This window comes from Vigna radiata, unplaced genomic scaffold, assembly GCF_000741045.1.
Source record: "Vigna radiata var. radiata cultivar VC1973A unplaced genomic scaffold, Vradiata_ver6 scaffold_146, whole genome shotgun sequence".
NCBI lineage: Eukaryota > Viridiplantae > Streptophyta > Magnoliopsida > Fabales > Fabaceae > Vigna > Vigna radiata.
The window spans coordinates 289675-314122 of NW_014542469.1; the positions used below are offsets into that span (position 1 = coordinate 289675).

Here is a 24448-nt window from a genome sequence, read left to right on the forward strand (position 1 = left end):
TATATATATATATATATATATATATACTGTTATTCATTATGGTTGTATCTTTGCATCTCAGTGGTGTTATTCTAGGCATAATACTTAGGTGGATAGAATGTATTGTTACAATGTTAAATAAAAGAAAGAGAAAGAGAAACTGTTACAAACTAGAAGTGTATTGTTTACATGGAAACTGCAGAAATCTATTATTTCTCCTTTTGGCAGAAACATCAACTGTTCTTCCTCTATTAGTCTTCTCTATCTAAAAATTGTGTACAGGCAACTTCTCCATACCTAGAATCCTGATTTAAAAGAGTATGATTGCTTTTTAACCCATGCATCATAATCTTGTAGCATCTGCTGTAGTAGCAGTGGCACCAGCCTGTCCACCAAAGCCTGCATCATTCTGTTGCATACCAAAAGAGATTATTCATCCTAAACAAAATGCCGAGTGACTAACTTTTTTCTTCTTCCAAGTTATAGACAAGGGTAACATACTTTGAGTACAAGGTGATGACATGGAGAAAAGAAGAAAAAAAACCCACATCCTTTGATATTCTTCCTCACTTTCTTATTTGAGTACTTATTCAAAAGATTCTTACAAAATGAAACTGATTCATAAGTTTGAATACTAAAGCATATTGAAATAAGCTAAATTAGGTTAAAAACCACTTAACTAAGCCTAAGAAATCCATCCTTTAAAAGAAAATTATTTAACCTAAAGCATAAACTAATTAAATGTCACATACATACAACGTTGAAAAGAAGAGATATTCACCAAAATTCTTAGGAGATTTAAATTCTTGTCACTTTAAACCTCAATCTATAATTTTTCATTCAAATCCAAATTACAAAAATAGATTTCTGCCACAAGGCTACTGTTATTTTAACCCAGAGAGACAATCAATATCTACTGTAAGTTAACTGCAGAATATGACTGCAATCACCTTGCTTAAACTGGGTGCTTATTTATTATTCATGTTAAAACAGAATCCATAGCAAAAATAAAAATCTAAAAATTAGAAGAGAATAATTTCTCTTATCCAGTCTCATTACATTCATTTGATATATATACATATATTAATTGGATAATTTAGAAAACAAGCACAGTCTGTTCTAGGAAACAAATTCCTAACATTGTGGGATTTACATGCTAGTAATAAAACCAAGATATTAAAACCAATAAGAATAAAATCAGAGCTTCCTAAAATATTTTGACAACTCTCCCTTAAGATGGTGAATAATTGTTCTCTATTCCCAACTTGGATATAATTCACTCAAAGTTACTATTGTTCAGCCCCTTGGTGAGTATGTTTGCCAGTTATCCTTTGAGTAGAAACATATGGAGTACAAATCAAGTCATTGTTAAGCTTTTCTTTAATAAAATGTTTGTTCACTTCAATGTGTCTGGTTCTATCATGTTCTACTCCATTGCGAGCTATGCAGATTGCAAATTTATCGTCACAATATAATTTCATTGGTTCATCCCACATCCAATATAATGTTCAGCCATAGTATTACACATATTCCATGAGTCATTGCTCAAAATTATGCTTCGACACACGATCTATCTATCACACTTTTCTTTCTAGTATTCCATGTTACTAGGTTTACACCAAGGAAGATGCAATATCTAGTAGTCAACTTCCCATCCATAACTGATCTTGCATAACCAGACATCTATATATGCCTAAAGACTGACATTCTTATTTGTTTTGAGCAAAATTCCTCTTCCTAGTGTACCTAAATACTAGATAATTCTAAGAGTAACATGTAAATGTGCTTCATTTGATTGATGCATAGATTTACTAGCTAAATTCATAGCAAAAGCAATATTTGGTCTAGCTTGAGATAGATAAATAAACCTTCCCACAAGTCTCTAGTAAATTTCTTTATCCACAACAACATCATCCTTCCCACTTCCCAACTTTGTATTTGGATTAATAGGTGTACGTGATGGTTTGCAAGTTGTTTTACTTGTATCTTGTAGCATGTCAATAATGTATGTTTATTTTTGTTTAGATATGAAGATCCCTTTCTTGGAATGGGTTACTTCAATTCACATACAATATTTTAACTTTCCTAAAGTTTTGATTTCAAACTCTTTCGCAAGGCATTGGCTCAAACTTTTGTTGTTCATTTTCATCATTTCTGATAACAATGATATCAACAAAGATCAATAGAACTGTTACTCCTCTTGAATCATAATGCTTGATGAATAAAGTGTGGTCCCCTTACCTTTGTATTAAGGTTGATCATGACTTTGGTGAGTCTCCTAAGCCATGCTTTAGGTGATTGGTTCAACCTGTAGAGTGATTTTCTCAACTTACAAACTGTGTTGGCCTTAATTTGCCCTATACACCTCATTGGTATCTCCATGTATATTTCTTCTTCAAGATCTCCATGTAAAAATGAATTTTTCACATCAAATTGTTGCAAGTTTCAACCATGGTTTGCTAGCAAAGACAAAATTACTTTGACCATGTTCATTTTTGCAATTGGTGCAAAGGTCTCCAAGTAATCCACTCCATAAATTTGAGTGAACTCTTTGGCGACCAACCTAGCCTTATACTCTCAATAGTCCCATCAGCCTTAAATGTTATTATGTAAACACACTTGCACCTAATAGGTTTTCTTTTTAGGTGGTAAGGTGACTAGTTTACAAGTATTATTCTTTTCCAATGCCTTCATTTCTAAATCCATGGCTTGTTTCCACTTTTTGTCTATTAATGCCTCATATTTAGAAAAAGGTATAGTTATTGTATTTAGGCTTGTGAGAAAGGGTATATGGATAGATGACAATTTTTCAAAGGATGAATAGTTTGTTGAAGGGTATTGAAGGTGATATCCCTTAACACAGATAACATTTTGAAAGCATTTATACCTTTTTTGTGTGATAGAGTACTCTATTAAAACACATTTAACCATCCTTGAGTTTAGTTTTCTCCCTTGTTGTTTGTGAAGATATGCAAATGAGACACACCCGAACATTCTAGGTGGAAGGTTAAGTGTACGAGTTATATGTGGAACTTCCATTGAAACTTTTAATGACAAAATAGTAGAAGATAAGTTGTTAATTAAAAAAGTACCAATAAGTATGCCTTATCCCCAAAAAAATTTTGGAACATTCTTTTAGAGTGTTCTAGTTTGTTTTAGTAAGTGCCGATTTTTCCATTCAGTAATTCCATTTTGTTAGAGTGTGTAAACATATGAGGATTCATAGATTATCCCTCCTACAATTTGCGGCCTGTCACCATTTTCTATTTCAGTCATTACAATTATGTGGAATTAAGGCACAAAGAAGTAAATTGATAAGAGAAGCACAATAATGGAGGTTAGATCATGCAGCAATGAAGGCTGACAAAGAACAAAGAACAAGCAGCAATGAAGGCTATGCTTAGGTTTATACAACTTTGAAGATTACAATTAGATTTACAAAATAAAGGTCGAAGTTAAACCACACAATCAGAGGCTCCCAAGATCAAAAGGTGTCATACATCTCAAAATTAAAAGAAAATAATTTCTCTCTTATTTAGTCTCATAACATACATCTTATCTTGCATAAATACATTGATTGGATATTTTAGGAAACAAGAACAACCTAATCTAGGAAGCAAATAATTGAGATTGCACGATTGATATGCTAGTGATAAAACCAATATAGAACAAAACTAAAAATATAATCTCAAATTTCCTAAAATATCTTAACAAAATACAATCTAAAACTTTCTAAAATATCTTGAGAAGAACTTTTGTCCACATCTAGAAGTTGTCAAAATATCAAGGCAAGAGAGAGCATAGTATGACATGATTTCTTTGCTTAGAAAAGCTTGCTTGTATTTTGTAGCCCTCTTTTCTTAGATAGGTAGCATAAAATACTTTTACATTAATATGGGAGATTGCAAGAGATGTGTAATAAATGGAGGGCTTATAGGAGATTTCCTCTTTCCAGGGAGTAATTGATGATAAATCCTAACAACAATCTATTAAAGGTAGAAATAATTTAATAAAGACATAATAAAATACATTAACATCTCCCCTCAAATTGATGTTAGTAAGTCAACCAGCAACAATTTGCCAACAATAAACTGATGGCACTGTCAAGACAAGAGTTTGGTAAATATATCAACAACTTGAAGATCAGTGGAGATGTAAGGTAGAGGGATGATAATGTTGGTTAAGGCTTCTTGAATATAATGACAATCTACTTCAATATGCTTGGTACGTTCATGAAATACTGGATTTGCAACAAGCTGAATAGCACTCGTATTATCGACATGAATAGGTGTAGATGTAGGTTGAAAAAACCTAAGTTACTCCAAAAAGCCACATAACCACACAACTTTAACACAAGCAAGTGACTTTAAATGATATTCAACCTCTATAGAAGATTTAGAAACACGATCTTGCTTCTTACATTTCCAAGAAATTAAAGCACCACCATGAAACATACACGAACTTGTAGTGAACCTACGAGTATCAAGATAGGCTGCCCAATCAACATCACTGTATGCCACAAGCTGTAAAGATAAGACTTTGGAAAAAAAAAAAAAAAAAAAAAAAAAAAAAAACCCATGTGTAGGTGATCCTTTAAGGTATCAAATAATGCGACGAACAACAACAAAATGAAGATGACAAAGAGCAAACATAAACTAGCTGACCTGGTGAACAACATACGAAATGTCAAGTCTAGTAGTGGTTAGGTAGATAAGACTTCCTACCAAACGCCGATAAAGAGTGGGATCCAGCAAAATATCTTCTTCATCTTTCTAGTACTTGACATTGACTTCCATCGATGTCTCAACTGGCGTAATTCCATCTAAACCCTCCAATTGAATCAAATCTTGAATGTACTTTTGTTGGTTTAAAAATATTTCATTAGATCAATGATGTACTTCAAATCCTAAAAAATAAGCAAGTTGTCCAAGATCTTTCATGTGAAATGTTGCATGTAACTCAATGTGCAACTTCTAAATTAAGTCAGGATCAATTTCCGTAATGATGAAATCATCCATAGAAACCAAAAGGAAAACTATACCAATGGAAGACATGTGAAAGAAGAGAGAATAGTCATATTGATTCTGCGTGAAGAAGAACTGAACTAGAGTAGTGCGAAACTTCTCAAACCAAGGTCGAGGAGCCTGTATAAGCCTATACAAGGAACATCATAGTTTTCAAACATCAATAAAAGAAGAAGTAAGCATACTAGAGGGAAGTTTCATGTATATTTCTTCTTTAAGATCATCGTGAAGAAAGGAATTCTTCACTTCTATTTGATGCAATGGCCAAGATTGAGAAGCAACAACAGCAAGGATTGTCCAAATTGTAGTCGTCTTAGCATCAGGAGCAAATGTCTCCTCATAATCAATCTCATACTCTTGTTTATCATCAAGAGCTACTAATCAAGATTTATAGTGATCTAAAAAGCCATCAGATCAAAGCTTGACAGAGAAAACCCATCTACTTCCAATACGTTTTACCATGGGAGGACAAGACACAATGTCTCACGTGTGATTTTCTTGAAGTGCTTGGAGTTCTTCTTACATTGCCTTTTTCCAACATTCATGTTCCATAGCCTAGGTATAATTAGAAGGAATAGTAATAGAAGACAAGGTAGTTGATAAAGAAACAGGTGCAAAGAAACCATACCAACCAGGGGGTTTTGAAGATCAAATAGACTGATGAAGACGTAGAACAAATGGAACAGGATCCAGTGCACGAGGTGGGTCAGAATCAAGTGTTGGAGCATCACCATGAAGGGTACTAGGAGGATGAGGACGACGTCTTTCATACATGAAATCAAGCTTGAACCAATCCATAGTTTATGAAGATTCTAAAAAGTGTGGCATAAGAGATAAAGATGAAGATGAAGGTGCAATGTATGAGGGGAAAAAATATTGATTTTCAAAGAAAATCACATTCCTGGAAACTCTAATGAGACGGAGTTGAGGATCATAGCAAACATAACCCTTTTGATTAAGAGCATAACCTAGAAAAGCACACTTAACAGATTAATTAGTGAGTTTGTGACGTTCATGAGCAGGAAGATGCACAAAACAAATACAACCAAAAGTACGAAGATCAAAGTATGAAGGAGAACCCAAACAACTTATAGAAAAGAGAAACATTATGGAGAGTAGGAGAATGTAATCTATTTATTAAATGGACAACCGTGGAAAGAGCTTCACACCAAAACCTAGGAGGAACAAAGGTTTCAAGCAAAAGAGTGTGTACAACATCAAGAAGATGACGATTCTTTCTTTCAACAACATCATTTAGTTGTGGTGTTGAAGGACAAGAACAGTGAGATATTATCCCCTCATGTTAAAGGAAATTGTGAAATGCATTAGACATATATTCTCCTCCAGAATCAAATATTAAGATTTTTTATGTGAGTAGAGAATTGAGTCTTAAGGAATGAGACAGCATTGAAAACAGAGAAAACATCTACTTTATACTGAAGAAAATATACCCAAGTAAATCTACTATAGTCATCTATGAATGTAACAAAGTACCTATAACCTAGATGAGCCATAACAGGCAAAATCCCCCAAACATTACTATGAATAATGTCAAAATAATTATTTGCGCGAGATGCATTATGAGGAAATGGTAAATTTTTACTTTTTCCAAGTTTTCAAGTAGTAATCAAAAGAAACAGATGAATTTTTATTGCCCAACAAACAAGATTTAAACGGAGTACGAAGTACATGAAAATTTAGATGGCCTAAACCATTATGATACATTTTATTCAACTATTGATCATTTATACAGACTAGTGAAAAAAAGGACAATATGTGGAAGGAGATAAGCACAATAAAAAGAGTCATCCCATTTTATGTGGACATTATAATCATGATCAACAAATTGGCCAATAGATATAAGGTTTGTGAAAAGACTAGGAGACACAAAAACATTAGGCAAAGAAGGGTAAATATCACCAATAGCATTATTAGGTAAGGATGTGTCATCAATTGTTTTAATTTGATGATTGCCATCATAAGTTTTCACATTGGATAGAGACACAATGAAATTTGTCATATGATTAGAGGCTCTGGAATCAAGGTACCAATTTTGAAAAGAAACGAGAGTATTACCTGAAAGACCAAAGGCAGAAAAAGCTGACACAGTCATCTGGTGTACCATTTTTGGAGTACGAGTGTTTGCAAAAGGTGTAGGAATAGATGTGATGGCAAATCCCTTAGCCATGGTCAAACACTTTCAAGAGAGTGAAAGTCATCCTTGAAGGTGGTGTCAACTCTACCTTATGGACAACCATTGAAGCTATCATGAAACATGGATTGAGTAGTGTAGGAATTTAAGCCATTGTATTCGACCATGCAGTGTAGGTTTGTTTAAGGCTTGTATTAAGGCCTAAGTAGCATAGAATTTTCCTTAAAGTTAGACATCCAAACCAAGTGGAAAGTGTGTGCCATGTGTCATGCTTCCATTGGAGAGGGTTTACTTTTTAAAAGGTAGCCACATGGCACCTTAGGAGTGGAGAGTTTTTGCTTTTAATAGTGGCCACATGGCACTTTAGGAATGGAGAGGATTGTGTTTTGTGAGTGGTCACATGTCCTTCCATCACTAGAGAGGATTTGTGGACACTTGTCCACTCCTTAGAAGGCCTCCTTTTTGGCCAATGAGAGCAGAGGTGGGAGATCATGCTTTTAGGGTTAGAAGGAGACCCTTGGCCTATAAATAGAGGTGTTTCCACTCTTGTATTTCATCTTGGGTTAATGTAATGTTATGCTGCCAAATTTAGGCCATACATTTCCTAGATCAAGACTAGAGCAACCCGTGAGGCCCCTCTAGTCACCTTCCTCCTTGAGTTGGCCTAACCTCTATTAGAGCCACCAAACATTACACCATCATCACCATATCTCCTAGAGGTCATGAGCTTATGCACCATCCACACCTTAGCTCATTATCCTTGGACTATTTACCACCACTTTTCCGCACCCTCCATCCAAGGAAACACCCCTCCATGCACATCTCCTAGTTTTGGCCCAACCTAACTAAGGAGGTTGCCATCAAGAAGCTGGAGTGGACAATGTAGAGACTTAAATTACCAACAAAGACATGATAAACAGTGCATTGCTTCTTTTTAGGGAGAATGGGACAAGTTGTGATAATATGCCCTCGTTGCTTGCAATAGATATAGAATTTTTGTGGACAATCCTTCGCAAGATGACCAAATCCTTTACAACTATAACATTGGACAGAAAATCTCTAGTCTTATTCTTTCCTCGAGCAGCATAGGTCACAATAACAGAAGCAGTAGAAATGATGTGTTGTTCCATCACTACATGTGTTGTAATTCGTTGTTCCTCTCGAAGATGCTCACTCAAGTAAGCATTCAAATGAGGCGGGAGGTCACAGTTAATTATATTAGAACGAGTAGCTTCAAAGTCAGATTGTAGCTTCAGCAAAAATTGATCTTGTTTGCTAGTCTCGTACACGGTTTGAGTAGATGCTAGGGCTTCACTAGAAATACTTGCATAAATAATATTTGAATATTCAACCCAAAGATTTTTAAAACTAGAAAAAAATTCCTCAATCAATAGATTCCCTTGCGTGAAATTAGTTATTTCATACTCCAATTGAAACCTCCATGTAGCATTCGCTTGATGATAAACCTTTTTCAAATAATCCCACATGTCCTTAGCAATGTAAGGCCTATGATTAAGAATAAATTGAGGCTCAACCAAGCTAAGAATCCAAGTCATGATTTAGACATCTTTGCTTTCCCATTTTTCCAAATCCGTTGCACTGATAGGTGCTAGAACTCGACCCTCAATATGATCTCATAATTTTTTTTCCTTTGACAAAGACCTTAAATTGAAATTCTTAAGTAGCATAACTTTTTCCATTAAAACGAACAAGATAGGATTCAGATTTATCATAAGAGATGATGAAAGAAAAGAGAAAAATTATGTCGTATTAGGTTTAAGCTTGGCCTATTGGTTTGAAGCTTGGCCTATCAGGTAGAAGCTCGGCTTGTCAAGTAGAAGCTTGCCCTGTCAAGTAGAAGCTCGACCTGCCGAGTAGGATCTCCGCCTGCCTGGTAGGAGCTCAGCTTGTCGGGTAGACGCTCGATCTACCAAGTAAGAGCTCGGTTTTCCTAGAAGGAGCATGGCCGGCTGGGCAGACAGCACCAACCTCACAAACCTGTGTGTGCTGCATATGGAGGAAGGCGGGTTCCAAAACCTGTGTTTATGACGCAGCAAACTCACGAAACATTTTAGATCAAGACAAAAGGAATATGACGATAGAAGATCCTGATCATCCACAAGAGGTGTTTACTCCAACCCCAAGATACCCACAAGAAACAACACTAGAACCTAAGAAAAAACCATGGTCCAGAGACCAAGCTTGGTTGTATTCTGCAGTCCTGATACCATGTCAAATATCAAGGCAAGAGAGAGCATAGTATATGACATGATTTCTTTGCTTAGAAAAGCTTGTTTGTATTCTGCAGCCCTCTTTTCTTAAATAGGCAGCATAAAATGTTTTTACATTAATATGGGAGATTGCAAGAGATATGCAATAAAGGGAGGGATTATAGGAGATTTCCTATTTACATGGAGTAATTGTTAATAATTCCTATCAACAATCTATTACAGGTTTTAAATAATCTAATAAAGATATAATAAAATACATTAACAGAAGAATCACTGTGAATTCAATCTCAAGATTTTCATTATCTAATAACATAAATTGGTAAAGTCAAAATTGAAAGTAGGAATTGTTCAACTTCACAGATTAGACAGATTATTGAGGTGAAATGTTTAGAAAGACCACTATGGTTTAACAAAGGTCAAAGGATACATAACAGAAAAAAGTAAGAAGGAGGAGAAACTAAGCCATTAACAAAAAAAAATAGTGTTTGATGATTTTTCCTTAAGTTGAGTCAACATAAAACTCAACAGATAACTACAATATAGTGTCCTACACCTCATATTAACTATATATTCCAATGTTCTAGAACCTTTCAATTTCCATTAACTTGCTTTTGAATATATTCCTCATCCACATGAAGTACATAGACCTTAGTGAAAGACCTATAATAAAAAGAGTTTTGCATGACATTTATAGCCAACCATAGTTGGTAATTTAAATTGCCAATCTACATGCAAGACACTTTATGTACAAATTTATCGTAAGAAAATGCAGAGTCCACAATCTAAAAGTACAAAATTAAAAGTAACTCACATATGTCCCGGACCCTCAACGGCAGAAGTAGGCATCATGGTAAATGGTTGTGTATAGATCTGCAGACAAGTTCTTTATTTTAATGATGAGAAGCAAACACAAAAATCAGTTATATTAAACTGAATTGATGCTAATATAGTAATGGTTACTAATTTTGATAAAAATCAGTGACCTTTTAGTATATGAATACACAGCTACAAAAAAAAAAAAGCATTAACAAGGATTATGTTGGAGTTAGTTGAACGATATATAATTGAGAAAGAAGGAATCTATCAACTCAATTCATAAGTTTTTAGAGGATAAAAAAACCAAAAATTTCACTTTGACGATAAAAATAAACTGAATGCCTGAACTTTCGTACTATTAAGGCTACAATATAATTTACATGAAGTAAGGCAATTCATGTTCGTAGTCCTTGAAAATAACAACATACATGATTACCACTCTTATATCGAGGAAAAGCGAAACAAATATGAATGCAACAGTATATGTAATATTTATATACTTTATGAGAATAAGACAAACCTCAAGTGTGAGATTTAACTTAACATCAACTTCTAAATATGATTCGGCACCAGCACCACCCCATTTCATGTGGTTTACCATGAATGCTGGAAAACGGAGAAGTTATTAACAACAAATTACCATGAAATTGTTAAAAGCACTGAAAAAACTAAAAAGTCTCACGAAACATGTATCACATACAAACTTGAATTCAGCGGCAAAATTGTGATGAAAGACTAACAATTAAGAAGATAATAATTTTAAAGGTGCTCAAGTATATTTCTCCATATATCTGAAGAAATTGCATTGTTTTCTCCCTGCGTGCCCAAAGTTATTCCAGTATTTTCAGCACCAGGTGGCGGAGAATATTACCCTCAACAAATGGGCTATGCAACAAGGAGACGAAACATTTTTCTCTCTATTATACGGAAGACTGATAAATTTCAACCGAAAACAAACATTTTTTATACTTCAATTTAACAAAGGAGGATTTTTAAAACTATGTACAACTACGCACACAGAGTACATTGTAAATACCTGAAAAGTGGCGGTTTTGCTCTTTCACAACTTCTGAACCCTCAAACTGTGAATAATAAAGTATGAAACAATTAAAATGGGATGAGTAACAAAAGGAATATTACAAAGACTCATGTTTAACCAAACTAAGGTTTATATACATGTATTAAATCTCGGGCACTGATTAATCCTGGAAAAAATGGGGTGGTAGCAAAAATGGAATTGAGAGAAAATAATCAATTTTATTGATAAAAAACTGTCACATAAACTTTCATATAACCTCACACTACCCTTCTAGAGAACTCATCTCTCAAAACTCTCTTTCGTTTTGTTTGTAACGTTTATCAATTAGTATATACACATGTCTTTCTGTTATTAAAAACAACATAGGAACCTTTAAAGCGTTACATGGATAAGAATGCAGTGGATATGCTTACGAAAGGCTGAGTACAGAAAAGCTAGAGCAAAGACTTTGTTGGAATGAATGTTAGATAATGACTTCCTAGATGTAGCTGGAGGGGGAGAATTGTTGTATTCTTCCTTTACATAAAAAATGAAACCAATGTAAGAGTTTAAACTCATCAATTTGCTTGATTCCAAGGTCTTGGAGACAACACTTCAACAATAATATTTCTTTTCCAACGGCCTCTACTGTGGGTGAGCAACACAATTCTACATCCTTGATTGCTAAGACAAGATCCACTTGCAAAAGTGTTTGTATCCTTTGATTTTCTACCATCAAGAACCCCAGCCATATCAGCATCTATATAACCTCTGCGATTGGATCAAGTTCCCTGTAACAAAGACACTTCTTAGACATGCCTTTAAGATACTTAAAAATCTATATAACTGCTTCACAATGATCCTTTCCAACATTTTAAAGGTATTTGCTCACAACTCTAACAACATGAGCTATATCGGGTCTCGTTCACACCATTGCATCCATTAAATCAACTACTGAGGAGTAAAGAATTGTTAACATTTCATGCATCTTCTTTTTAGAATAGAGACACAAACTCTTTCTTAGATTGAATTGATTAGCCAATGGTTAGCTTACTAGCTTGATATTCTCCATGTATGACCTCTGAATCACTCGTTTAACATACTTCTCTTGTGATCACCACAACTTGCATACTTTTCTATCCTATAAAGCCAATAATTCATTGAGTTGATCCTAAGTCAATGACTTGAAAAGTTTTCCTTCATATGTTTTTATCTTTGTTGAATACTTACAAAGTATCAACATGTCATCCATGTACAGTAGCAATGGAACAAAGGCTCCTCCTGAGAACTTTTGGAAGTAGGTATACTGCTTTAAAATTATTCTCTTATCCTTGACTCATGAAAGAATCGAATATATTATAACATCACCTCGAAGCTTGCTTAAGGTCGTATAAACTCTTCTTGAATTTCTATACAAGGTTCTCCTTTTCTACAACCTCAAAATGTCATGACTTCTTCATCAAGTCACCACGAAGAATTGCAGTTTTCACATCATTTGTTCAAACTAACAATCAATCCGAGCAGGACACACATCAATGTCATTTTTACCATTTGTGAGAAGATTTCATCTAAATCATTTGGAAGAATCTATTAACCACTAGTCACGCTCTGTGCTTTCTAACCTTTCCACTATTATCTTTAATCTTGCAAACCCATTTATGCCTTAGCACCTTCTTTTCTTTTAGGATCTTAGCTAAGTCATATGTCTGATTATTCTATAAAAGAATCCATTTCATAACTCATAGTATGCAACCATTTTGAATAAGACAACACTTTTTGGAATCCTTTTGGTTCTCCATTTTTAGTGAGAAGCATGTATTGTGATTCTGGGTACATCTTTTAGAACCCTACTTTGATCTTCTTAATTGAGGCTCATTAGGTTTTGGTGATGCTTCATTTTCTAATCTTTCTTCATTGGGTTGTTGAAGCTCACCCGATTCATTAATCTATTTTGCATACTCTAGCATATCTGCAAGAACATCCCTATGCACCTTTCCATTGTCTAAAATAGTAGGTGTAAGATTTGGAGCAATATCTATAATAATTAGACTTAGCCAATGTAGGTTTATTTAGGTTTTCATGTTTGGTTCTCTTACAATACCAAATCTCTACTTTTGAATCAGTGAAGATACATGGCATGGTTCTTGGATCAGACTTTCGCCTTCACTCTTTGAGTACATGTGAAAATGCCAAGCATCTAAACCCCTCCAAATGTGAGTATGAGGGGTCTTTACAAATCACACTTTCTCCCAAAATTCAAAGGAACCAATGGTGATCTATTTAATAAGTGATAGCCAATGCAAACAGCCTCTTGCCAAAATTTCTTAAGCATCTTAGTCATACTTAACATGCTTCTAGCTCATTCCATGATGATTTGGTTAAACCTTTATGCTACACCATTGTGTTGAGGTATACATGGTACTCTTGTTGAATTCCATATCCCTTGCAATAGGCATTGAACTCCTTAGAAGTATACTATCCTCTACCGTCTCAACATAAACACTTCAACTTCTTTCCTACCTAACATTCTACCAGAATTGCAAGAAATTTTCTAGTACCTAATCCTTGGTCCTCAAAAAATACACACATACCTTTCTAAAAGCATCATTAATAAAAGTTAGAAAACACATGTTACCATTTAGTGATTCCACCTTACAAGGGATCACGTACAAAAAAGCAAACAAAATCAATAATTTTAATCTTCTTACAGATGAGGATCCGAAACAAATTCTTCGTTGTTTACCATCCAAACAATAATTACAAAGATGTTTTGTCATATCCTTGATAGTGATCAACTTCTTATTCATCAAGGTTGATAAACCTTTCTCACTCATGTGACCAAATCTTTAGCGCCACAATCATGCGACTCTTGTGTTAGGATACAAACAAAGTCTCACATCAGATAAAACAAGACATGGACATGGGTTTATATACACATAAGATACCTTCATTGGTAAGAGGCCTTTTGGAGTGGTACTAAAAACAAATTCGTGAGGACTTGACCCCAAAGCAGACAATATCTTACTAGTGTGGAGATCTATGTGTGTTGAACCTCCTTACATATTGTTCTGCTACCAGATCTCAAGTAAAAATTGTCAAAAAACAATCAACCCTAAACCTCATCTCTCAAAACTCTCTTTCGTTCTCTTTTAGAGGTTCCTATGTTGTTTTTATTAACCACATAAAGACATGTATATATAGTAATTATAAATAATTTCAACCACACAAGTATAGCTATCTTCCTAACTTTGAGCACATGAAATGGTCAATGAAAAACTTTTGGCTTCGTTTTATATGGATGCACATATACTTTAATTTGTGCCATGTATCCGTATTTGATATGTATCCATATTCAATACTTTAGGATACTTTACTGATACTTATTGATGAACTATCTAATCTATAAAACAATAATACTTTTATGATGACAATAATTTATAACATTTTAGTTTGATAATGTTTTGTAAATTTAATTTTAATTTGGATTCATACAATAGCAATCATATATTTATCATATTTTTAAGAATTTTTGTATATTTTTCAATATGCATATATAAAGTATTGTATCCTATTACTTGTACAATAAGAGAATCGACATATCATAGATGTTGTATCCGATGCATGTATTGTATCGTATCCATGCATCATAGAGTAGAACTATGCAACACTTGAGGAATATTATTGAGTAAAGTTTTCAAAAGGGGCTTACAAACTACATATTAAGAAACTTTATTATTTGGTTTGTATTTTATTGAGACTCTCTCTCAGCGCTAGTAGTGGACAGCAATATCACCTGCTAGTAGTGGACAGCAATATCACCTGTTAGGTTCCTAAATTGGGAACCTAATTCAAGAACTCTCTTCCTCACCAAAAGACACAAAGAAGACAGTAAAATTGTAAGTGTATCTGTACAGAAAGAATGCAGAGGCTTAACCCTCTTCACAGGTCGGAAACTGTTAATAAACAAATCAATCAACAATCCTTTTCCCCTCTAACAGGCCTCTATTTATACAGCCTCACCCGCCCAATCTTAATTGTCCTAGGCAGTTAAGCTGTTACAGTTAGTTACACTTCTTCCTTCTCTCATATACTAACCATCTCTTCTTATCCCTATCAATACCCTCCCCTTGAACACCAACCTTGTCCCCAAGGTTGAAATCGGGATATTGTTCCTTGATGGTCATTTTGTTTTCCCATGTAGCCCTTTCCGGCCCTCCTTCTTGCCACTCTACCAGCAGCTGTGGCACACTCTCCCCTTCTTCCTGCATTTACCTTCTTCCTACGATATTCACTGGCCAGAACGACGGCCCTTCTATCTGCAGGTCCTATGGCAATTCCCTCTCTACTCTTTGTTCTCCTATTGCCTTCTTCAATTGTGAAACATGGAAGACAGGATTGTCTCTGGCAGCTGCAACTTACAAGCTGTCTCCCCCACCCTCTGGATCACCTAGAACGGCCCAAAATATCTGGCTGTCAGCTTTGGATGGAGCCTAATTGGCATTGAGGTTTGTCTATGGTCGTATCTTCAAATATACCCAGTCTCCTACTTCCACGTTCACGGCCCTCCTCCTTTTATGAGCTTGTCTCACCATGAGTTCCTGCGCCCTCTCAAGATGGAGCTTCAATTGTTTCAATGCTTCATCCCTGGTTTGAAGCTCTTGACTCACGGCCTCCACCAGAGATTCGCCAGGAATGAACCTATGCAAAGAGGGGGGTGCTCTCCCATACACAGCCTCAAAAGGGGTGCACCTTATAGCTCCTTTGTAGCTCGTGTTATACCAATATTCCACCCACGGAAGCACGGTCATCCATCCCTTGGGCTACTCTAAACAAAAACACCTGAGATAACCCTCCAAAACCCGATTCAGAACCTTCGTCTGGCCGTCCGTTTCAGGGTGGTACGCGGTGCTCATTTTCAATTGCGTACCCTAACGCTTGAACAATTCTTTCCAAAACATACTTAGGAACAATGGGTCCCTGTCTGTCACGATGGATTGCGGAACCCCATGCAGCCTCACGATTTCTCTTATGAAGACTTCAGCCACCGTTCTTGCCGAGTATGGATGCTTGGGCGGTAGGAAATACGCATATTTGCTCAAGCGGTCCACCACCACCAAAATTGCATCATACCCCTGGGATTTAGGCAAACGAACTATGAAGTCCATGCTTAGCTCTTCCCACACTGCATTCAGAACAGGCAATGGCTGCAATAATCCTTGAGGTGAGGATGTTATATACTTGTGTTGCTGACACAAAAGACATTTAGCCACAAATTACATTACATCCCTTTTCATCCCGACCCAATACAGTGACTGGGCTATCCTCATGTACGTCCTGTATATTCTCGAATGGCCTCCCATTTGCGTTACGTGGAACTCTGCCATTAACTTGGGTAACCATGAAGACTTCGCTGACAGAACCATCCTGCCTTTGTAGTGCAGCCTCTCGTGTTCCAGTGTGTAGGCAAGGTGGGAGTTTGGGTCCATTTTAATTTCTTCTATCACCTTTTGTAGCCCCTTGTCCTCCTCAACTTCCTTCGTGATTTCATCAAAGTCTTGCCAATAGGGCCTGGCTACCACACACAACTCCTTTTCTTCCTCGTTTTCACCCTCGTCTCTTCTGGATAAGGCATCAACAGCTCTGTTAGTTGTCCCCATCTTGTACACAATATCAAAATTGTACCCCAACAGCTTCGCTATCCAATTTTGTTAATTCTGCGTCGTGATTCGTTGTTCCAGTAGATATCGAAGGCTCTTCTGATCAGTGTGGACTATGAACTTCTGCCCCAAGAGATAGGGCCTCCAATGCTGTATGGCTAACACGAGGGCCATTAGCTCCTTCTCGTAGATGGATTTGTTCAATGTTCCTTCCGATAATGCCTTACTAAAAAAGGTTATGGGTTTCTTCCCCTGCATCAAAATTGCACCGACCCTTTTGCCCGATGCGTCACACTCAATATGGAAGGGTTGCTGAAAGTTGGGTAGGGACAACACTAGGGCTGTCGTGATAGCTTTCTTCAAAGTTTGCCATGCCTCCTCCGTCCTCTCATTCCAGGTGAATCCCCCTTTTTCAATAGTTCCGTTAAAGGCTTGGCAATTCTGCCATAGTCGTTTATGATCCTCTGGTAGTACCCCGACAATCCCAAAAATCCCCTCAAGCTCTTCACCAATCTTGGCCTTTCCCACTCTACGACGGCCCTTATCTTCTCATCGTTCATCTCCACGCCTCTATGCGAAATAACATGTCCTAAATACTTGATTTGGGTTTGCCCGAACTCGCACTTCCTCTGGTTAGCCACCCAATGGTCCCGTTCCAATGTTGACAGGACCTTCCCGACATGCTCAAGGTGCACACTCCAGGTACGATTGTATACTAAAATGTTGTCAAAAAAACCAGCACGAACATTTGTAAATAGGGCTTGAAGAGGTGGTTCATTGCGCTCTGAAACGTCGTCGGCGCGTTGGTGAGTCCGAAGGCCATCACCACGAACTCGTAGTGCCCCTGGTGCGTTCTGAATGTCGTCTTCTCTATATCCTTCTCACCCATGCAAATCTGGTGGTACCCAGCCTTCAAGTGCACCTTAGAGTAGTAGGAAGCCCCCCTAGCTCGTCCAGCAACTCCTCTATCACCGACATGGGAAATATGTCCAGCACCGTCGCTCGATTCAGTGCCCTGTAGTCTATGCAGAAGCGCCAGCTATCGTCCTTTTTCTTCACTAAAATTACAGGACTCGAGTATGGGCTGTGGCTCGGCCTGATCACCCCGTTCGAAGCATCTCAGGTACCTGTTGCTCGATTTCGCCTTTCATCACGTGTGGGTACCGGTAGGGCCTCACGTTGATGGGATCTATCCCTACTTTAAGTGGGATATGATGAACCATCTCCCTGCTAGGTGGTAGCCCCGTAGGCTCCAAAAACACCACATCATGCTGGCCCAATAACCAGTCCATCTCCTTCTTTTGCTTTTCGGTGAGGCCCAAACAATTGTGGCCACTTTCCCTGGACTCTAGTGAGCCCAATTCCCACACCATAAGCCAGGCTTCTACTTCATCCATCTTTAATAATGCATTGGGCCCCACCACATTTCGTTCTAACGTCATCGTCAACTTCCCCCAATCCACCATCACCTTTCCTAGCTTCTCTAGCCACTCCACCCCAAGGATTACCTTCACTCCTCCAAACTCGAACAGGTAAAATCGTTCGGCAATTTTAGCTTCCCCCAACTCCAATGCCACCTGCTCGCAACAACCGCTGATTCTCTTCTTATGCCCGTCCCCCAGGCTCACCATATATGGTTGGGTTTCCACCACCGCCATCTCCAGTTCCTTCACCACCCATTGACTGATAAAGTTGTGGCTAGCGCCACTGTCAATCAAAACCAGTACCTCTCGACGCCCAATTCGTCCTCGTAACTTCATCGTTTTGGGTGATGTGAGACCGCCTGCAAAAAGCGCCAATAGCTCCATTGTAGCGATGTTCAACTCAATTCCCGCATCGCTTTCAGCCTCTTCCTCCTCTTCCGCCAGAATTAGCATCCTTAATCCCCTTTCTGGGCAGCGGTGGCCAGGGCTAAAAGGTCCGCCGCACCTGAAACATCTCCCCTCTTCCCTCTATTTGACATATTCCGAGTACGGAAGATTGCGGACATTCCGATCACTCCCGCTGCCGCTAGCTCTCACGTTGTTTCCCCCCTGGGTCGCGCCTTTCTTTACAGACCCAACACTTTCCGCCGGCCCTACTCGCGCCGTCATGTCACGATTTGATTCCACCTGCGCCACCGCACCTGATGTTTTTCCCCAGGAACTTTGATTCTTGGACACCCATCCTCCTCCCGCCTTCGAAGTTGTACACAGCTTCTCCACATCTCTCGCTACTCGCATGGCGGTCATCAAATCCGGTGGGTCATGCGGCCTGACATGATCGTCCACCTCTTCCCGTAGGCCCGACAAGAAATAACCCATAATCTGCTACTCGGGTTGTTTGCCCCACCTCTGGGTTGTTTGCCCCACCAGTACTTCGAAATCGCGATTATACTCCTCCACCCGTCCCGCCTGTCTTATGGTAGACAGCCTCTCGTACATTGTCCCCCGTGTTCCTCCCTCGAATCGTATTCCCAAAGCCCTCTTCAATCCATCCCAAAGAATGGTTCTTGGCCTTCTCTCGCCAAAATCGGAACCAACTTCCGACGTAACCCTTCATGCTAATAAAGGCCAATTGTAGCTTCTCCTCCTCAGCCACCCTCTCTGGACCTCGAAAAACTTCTTTGCTCTGCCTATCCATACCCATGGCTCGCCCCCTTCAAATACGGGTAGCTTGACCCGCTTCCTCCAATTAACCATTCCTCCTTGGTTACCATCTCCGCCTCTTCCCCCTTCATCGTTGGGTACACCCCCATTATCATTCACTGATGATTGATTATCATCCTGATGCTAGCCTCTGTGATTGTGGTTACGTTCTCCAAGCGCTTTCAAGATTGCTTGAATGTCCTGTCGTATCGTTGTTGTCTCCTGTCGCAGAGCCCCCGTGTCTGCTTTCATCTTGGCTATCGCAATCTCGACAGCCTCCAAGGCCCTTCGACTGCCACCACTCTTCCCTCCATCATGCGCTCACGTCTCCTCACCGATTGAAATCTGGCAGGTGAGACCAAATGTTAGGTTCCTAAATTGGGAACCTAATTCAAGAACTCTCTTCCTCACCAAAAGACACAAAGAAGACAGTAAAACTGTATATTATTCACAGTAGTGTATCTGTACAGAAAAAATGCAGAGGCTTAACCCTCTTCACAGGTCAGAACCTGTTAACAATCAAATCAATCAACAACCCTTTTCCCCTCTAATAGGCCTTTATTTATACAGCCTCACCGGCCCAATTTTAACTGTCCTAGGCAGTTAAGCTGTTACAGTTAGTTACACTTCTTCCTTCTCTCATATATTAACCATCTCTTCTTATCCCTATCATCACCACTTACTATCTGATAACTACTAGAAAATTTACTTTAAGAAATCCAGCTGTTGAACTACACGTGTTTAATATAGTCACTCATTCTCTTTTATAATACTCCTTAATTTGGGAGTAGATAGTGCAAACCGTTGCTAGGTCTTTAACACATGTATAAGATAAGAGGGGCAAGGGTATATAAGCAGCCGTGTTGGCCAAGGTTTATGAGAGAAGAATTACAAATGTATTAGGTGACTGCAATGTAATGGAGAGAGGAATTTTGAAATGATGGGGTGAGGGAGAGAGAGAGAAGGAAATATGAAAATGGAGAGGCATAACAGAATTTTAGGAGTGAATTGGTGGCTTAGAAAAGGAGGGCAGAATCTATGTATTAGTCTTTATTGCTATCTCTTATTGCTTTGTTTCTATTGTCCATTGTGTTTTAGTTTACTGAAAAGAAGTCTAAAAGTTAAAGCTTATACTTACTTCATGAACAAAAACATTTTTGTTATTTTTGGGTTGGGGAGGACGAGGATTCACACCTTACAAGAAAGCATTTCAACCAAGCAGTCTTCATCCGTTGAGGTAACTCGCAGATCTAGCAATGGGGCAGCTTCAAAGTTTAAAAATTGAAGTTTAGGCAGTTCACATCTACACATACAAGAATAATAATTTGATTACAGATGTATACTTCTGTACAACCCATGTTCAGTAAGATATTTGCCAGTTCATAAAACGTTTACAAAAAGAAGTACTTGCTTTCTAAAATCAACAGTTTCTGACTATTGGTTAAATAATCATAACCTGCAGATCATAAGGAATATCATTTTTAAACCGATTTTAGATTAGTGCAACTGATTCTATCAGCTGAACCATTTCATTTTAAGTGTAGTTCAGTATAAGCACCTAAATTTATGAAACAGCTCTACTTTCTTTTGAACTCATGAAAATCAGCTAATTATCTGCACATGTTCTTCAGTAATACGAAAAACTTTGAATTTATGAAAAATATATTAATTTTGAGTACTTTCCCTTAGAGCAAAATTCAACTCATGACCTATTCTGTTCATTTGTATTGTCAGTGCCCTATATGGCAATAGAATTTGGTAAGCATCATAACCTGCACTCTGGCCCTTGACTTGACTCTAATTCTATGTCACAATCTAGGTAACAATATTTGCATTAGCCAAACCATTGGAAGAACAACTCAAGCCACCAAAACAGAATTAAGGAGGTGGTAAACCTGTATGTGTTGGCATCAAGAGAATGAAATGATTGCAAGGCCTTTGTGTTCAAAACGGCTGCAATTCCACTGGGGTGGCTCAGAAATTCACTGATGTGATATTTCTTCCCTCCAAAATCATCACTATATGTTGGCAGCCTGATTCTCTCCTTTTTCGCAGCAAACAAATTTGCCCTCTTTGAATTTGAATTCAAGGAAGCTACTGCCTTCCTCTTGAGGTCTATTTTCTTCCTAAAAATTCAAATTCATGTCCGAAAAACTAACTATTCTTAGCAAAGATCGCATTCACAAGATATTTAAAGGTTCAAAACAATACCAACAAAAAAAAAAGTATAAAAGAAAAGCAAATGACCCTAATACCTCTTGTGGTTTCTTGACATTACACATATTCGTCCTTTAAAAGCCTATAGTATCCCTTCATAGATGTTTGCAATAAATTACAGTGACAAGTATCAAGAAACACATTACACACTTCTCTAAAAGAAGTTATTGTAAACATTAAAAAGGTAGAGATATGGTGGGCAATTTGAAGAAATCACATGAAATGTGAGTGTAATTTGCTCTTAAAATTAAACAAACAAATGCTTTTAGAGAAGAAACACAAACAAGAAGTGCGACAACTAGATCTCACCAATAAACAAACACTCGTAGAAAGGGAAGACAATCCTTCAAGCAAGTTCACCCAACTTCACTCAATCATTTGAAGCTTATTGTTTTCTATGGTCATTGATAGAACTAAGAAAGGAAAAGAAAACATGGACATAGAATACCCATAACCATAAAGATACCTGCTTTCCCTCATATTATTACTACCTCCGTTCTCATTATAGGAAAAAAAATAACCAAATTCACATGATAAATTATATTAAATTTTACTAATTTCTTAGTATTTTTCCTAAATTGTATTTCCGAATGAAAAATGAGTTTTAAATTCATTATGGAACCAGAAACCAAGTTAATTACGCTAACTAACCCGTTGATAAATTTTTGCATCATGGGGGAAGAACGTGTGACCCAGAGTTGTTCGTGTCCGAAACATTTGTTGCTCAAAAGGATTGCTTTTGCTGCAAAATGAAAGCAGGAGATAAAGTGGAAACAGAGAAGATAAAGAGAAGGGAGAATGGGAGTGTGTGGTTGCAGAGAAAAAGAGAAAAGGAAGTGGGTGTTGGAGTAATCACCCATTTATGTGTTGGAGGAAATGCTGAGAACGAGAAAGATTGAAGCGAAACAAAGCAGATTACGTTGCACTAAGCGCTGTTGTCTTAACTGACAACTGTAACGGAAAGTAAGGTGATTAACCGGAAAATTGTTGTCCCCGTTTGCATGAACAACACACAAGATTCTTTCAATTAATTATTAATCTTATATTAATTTAAATAAAAATTACTAAAAGTGTTTGATGTTTTAATAACTAGTATTAATGCACTTTATCATCTGAAATTAGTGCATCCTTTTACTTTATATTAAATCCCAAATTAAAACAAAAAAGAGAAATATACGCAATACACTATCAGAAGTTTCTAGTATTTTGTCCATTATTGATTAGAAATTATTGTAAATCTAATTTAATCCTAATATCATCTCTACAAATAAGAAGCGAGACGAATTAGATGAGAACTAAGTTTCACAAAAATAACGATTTTCAATGAATTTTACTTAATAATAAAAGTATCAAAAATAGAGTATTAGAATAAACATCCAAAAAAATTATGTCTTAATAAGATCTTACCAGTGTAGAGTTTACATATAATAGCAGTTATCATTCTAATATCGGAATGACGTCTTTGGAAATGTTGTATGGACAGAGATGTCAAACTCTTTTGTATTGGTTTCGGGATGGTGAATTCCTATTAGTGGATAACCCAACCCCCCAAGAAAATTCAACAACACCATCACCTCAAATGCACACATAGCCCTAGGCTTCGACAAGCAAAAATCATTACTTTCAAAACTCATTTTATTCGCTACAAAATTAGGGATCAGACCCATGAAGTAGTTATTATTCAAATCCAACTCCTCCAACTTCATTCCATTCAAACCATGCGGAATCAACCCAACAAACTCATTCCCATTATGATTGAAGTAAGTTTCGCTCACGCGAAAGAGTTTCAGTGGCTCAACTTTAGTTGCAGGACATTTTTAGCTCAAGCGAAAATATTTTAGCTTAAGCGAAAATATCTAGTTCAAGCGAAAATTGTTTAGCTTAAGCGAAAATATCAGCAAAACTTGTGTTTTGGTTTTTTGCAAATCTCACCCAGGCGAGAAAATTTAGCCTAAACAAAAATAATGCATTTAATACCATTAGTTTGTATTTAACGGAGATGACTTGATTAACACAAACTTTTTCTATATGGAGATGAAATTGACATTTTTCTAAAAGGGAGACGAATTTGATACACTTGAACCAAATTGTGAACAAAAGAAACAATTAAACCTTCTTTTTTCTATTCTCTATTGCAAGAATAATTTCTGTTATTTTCTTTTTAGTTCGTTAATGGTGAGATCCATGCAGGCCTACCATAATGTGTGAATTGAAGAAGGAGATTGGAAGATTCGAATAAAATAAAAAACTTTTATTTTATTTATATATTTTCCAAAAATAAATATTTAGTTATGGTACGGAATTGGGTGAGAAAAGTGTTTAGGAGTTTATAAAAAAATAATTTATAATTGTTTTATTTTAATTTTCAAAAATGGGTTGAAGAAGTATTTAAATATTAATTTTTGCACTAGTGTTAACCATGGTTTAATGGTCTTGAAACATTTCCCAAACTGCTTTGATTTGAGGGAATGCGCCCTCAAACCCACGCTGGAAACCTCTCGTAGAATCGTAACCATAGAATATGACCCTAATCGAAATGCATCCATTTGTCTCATACACTATGGAGATGGTGAGAAAAATATATTTTACACCTCAAAGGGGCTATAATTGGAGATACCATTGTTTCTGGTACAGAAGTTCCTATAAAAATGGAAAATGCCCTACCTTTGAGTGCAGTTTGAACTATTGATTTACGTAATTGGAAGTAACCAACTAGGTTTACGGCGA

At 37.0% G+C, this 24448-nt stretch overlaps 1 protein-coding gene across 2 annotated transcripts; it reads right to left on the reverse strand.

Annotated features, from left to right (window-relative positions):
- Nucleotides 1–42: 42 nt before the first annotated feature.
- Nucleotides 43–22716, reverse strand: LOC106780116. 2 transcript variants are annotated; one of them, XM_022776874.1, is made up of 9 exons: nucleotides 22578–22716; nucleotides 22373–22463; nucleotides 21400–21630; nucleotides 20699–20807; nucleotides 11239–11284; nucleotides 10723–10808; nucleotides 10198–10256; nucleotides 4400–4452; nucleotides 288–388 (listed from the first exon to the last, which is right to left on the reverse strand). In XM_022776874.1, coding segments are annotated over exons 1-9 (681 nt in total). In that variant the 5' UTR covers nucleotides 22582–22716; the 3' UTR covers nucleotides 288–386. The 2 variants fall into 2 exon arrangements, with proteins under 2 accessions (XP_014523841.1, XP_022632595.1); XM_014668355.2 differs by lacking the exon at nucleotides 4400–4452 and having other exon boundaries at nucleotides 43–388.
- Between the last annotated feature and the right edge of the window lie 1732 nt (nucleotides 22717–24448).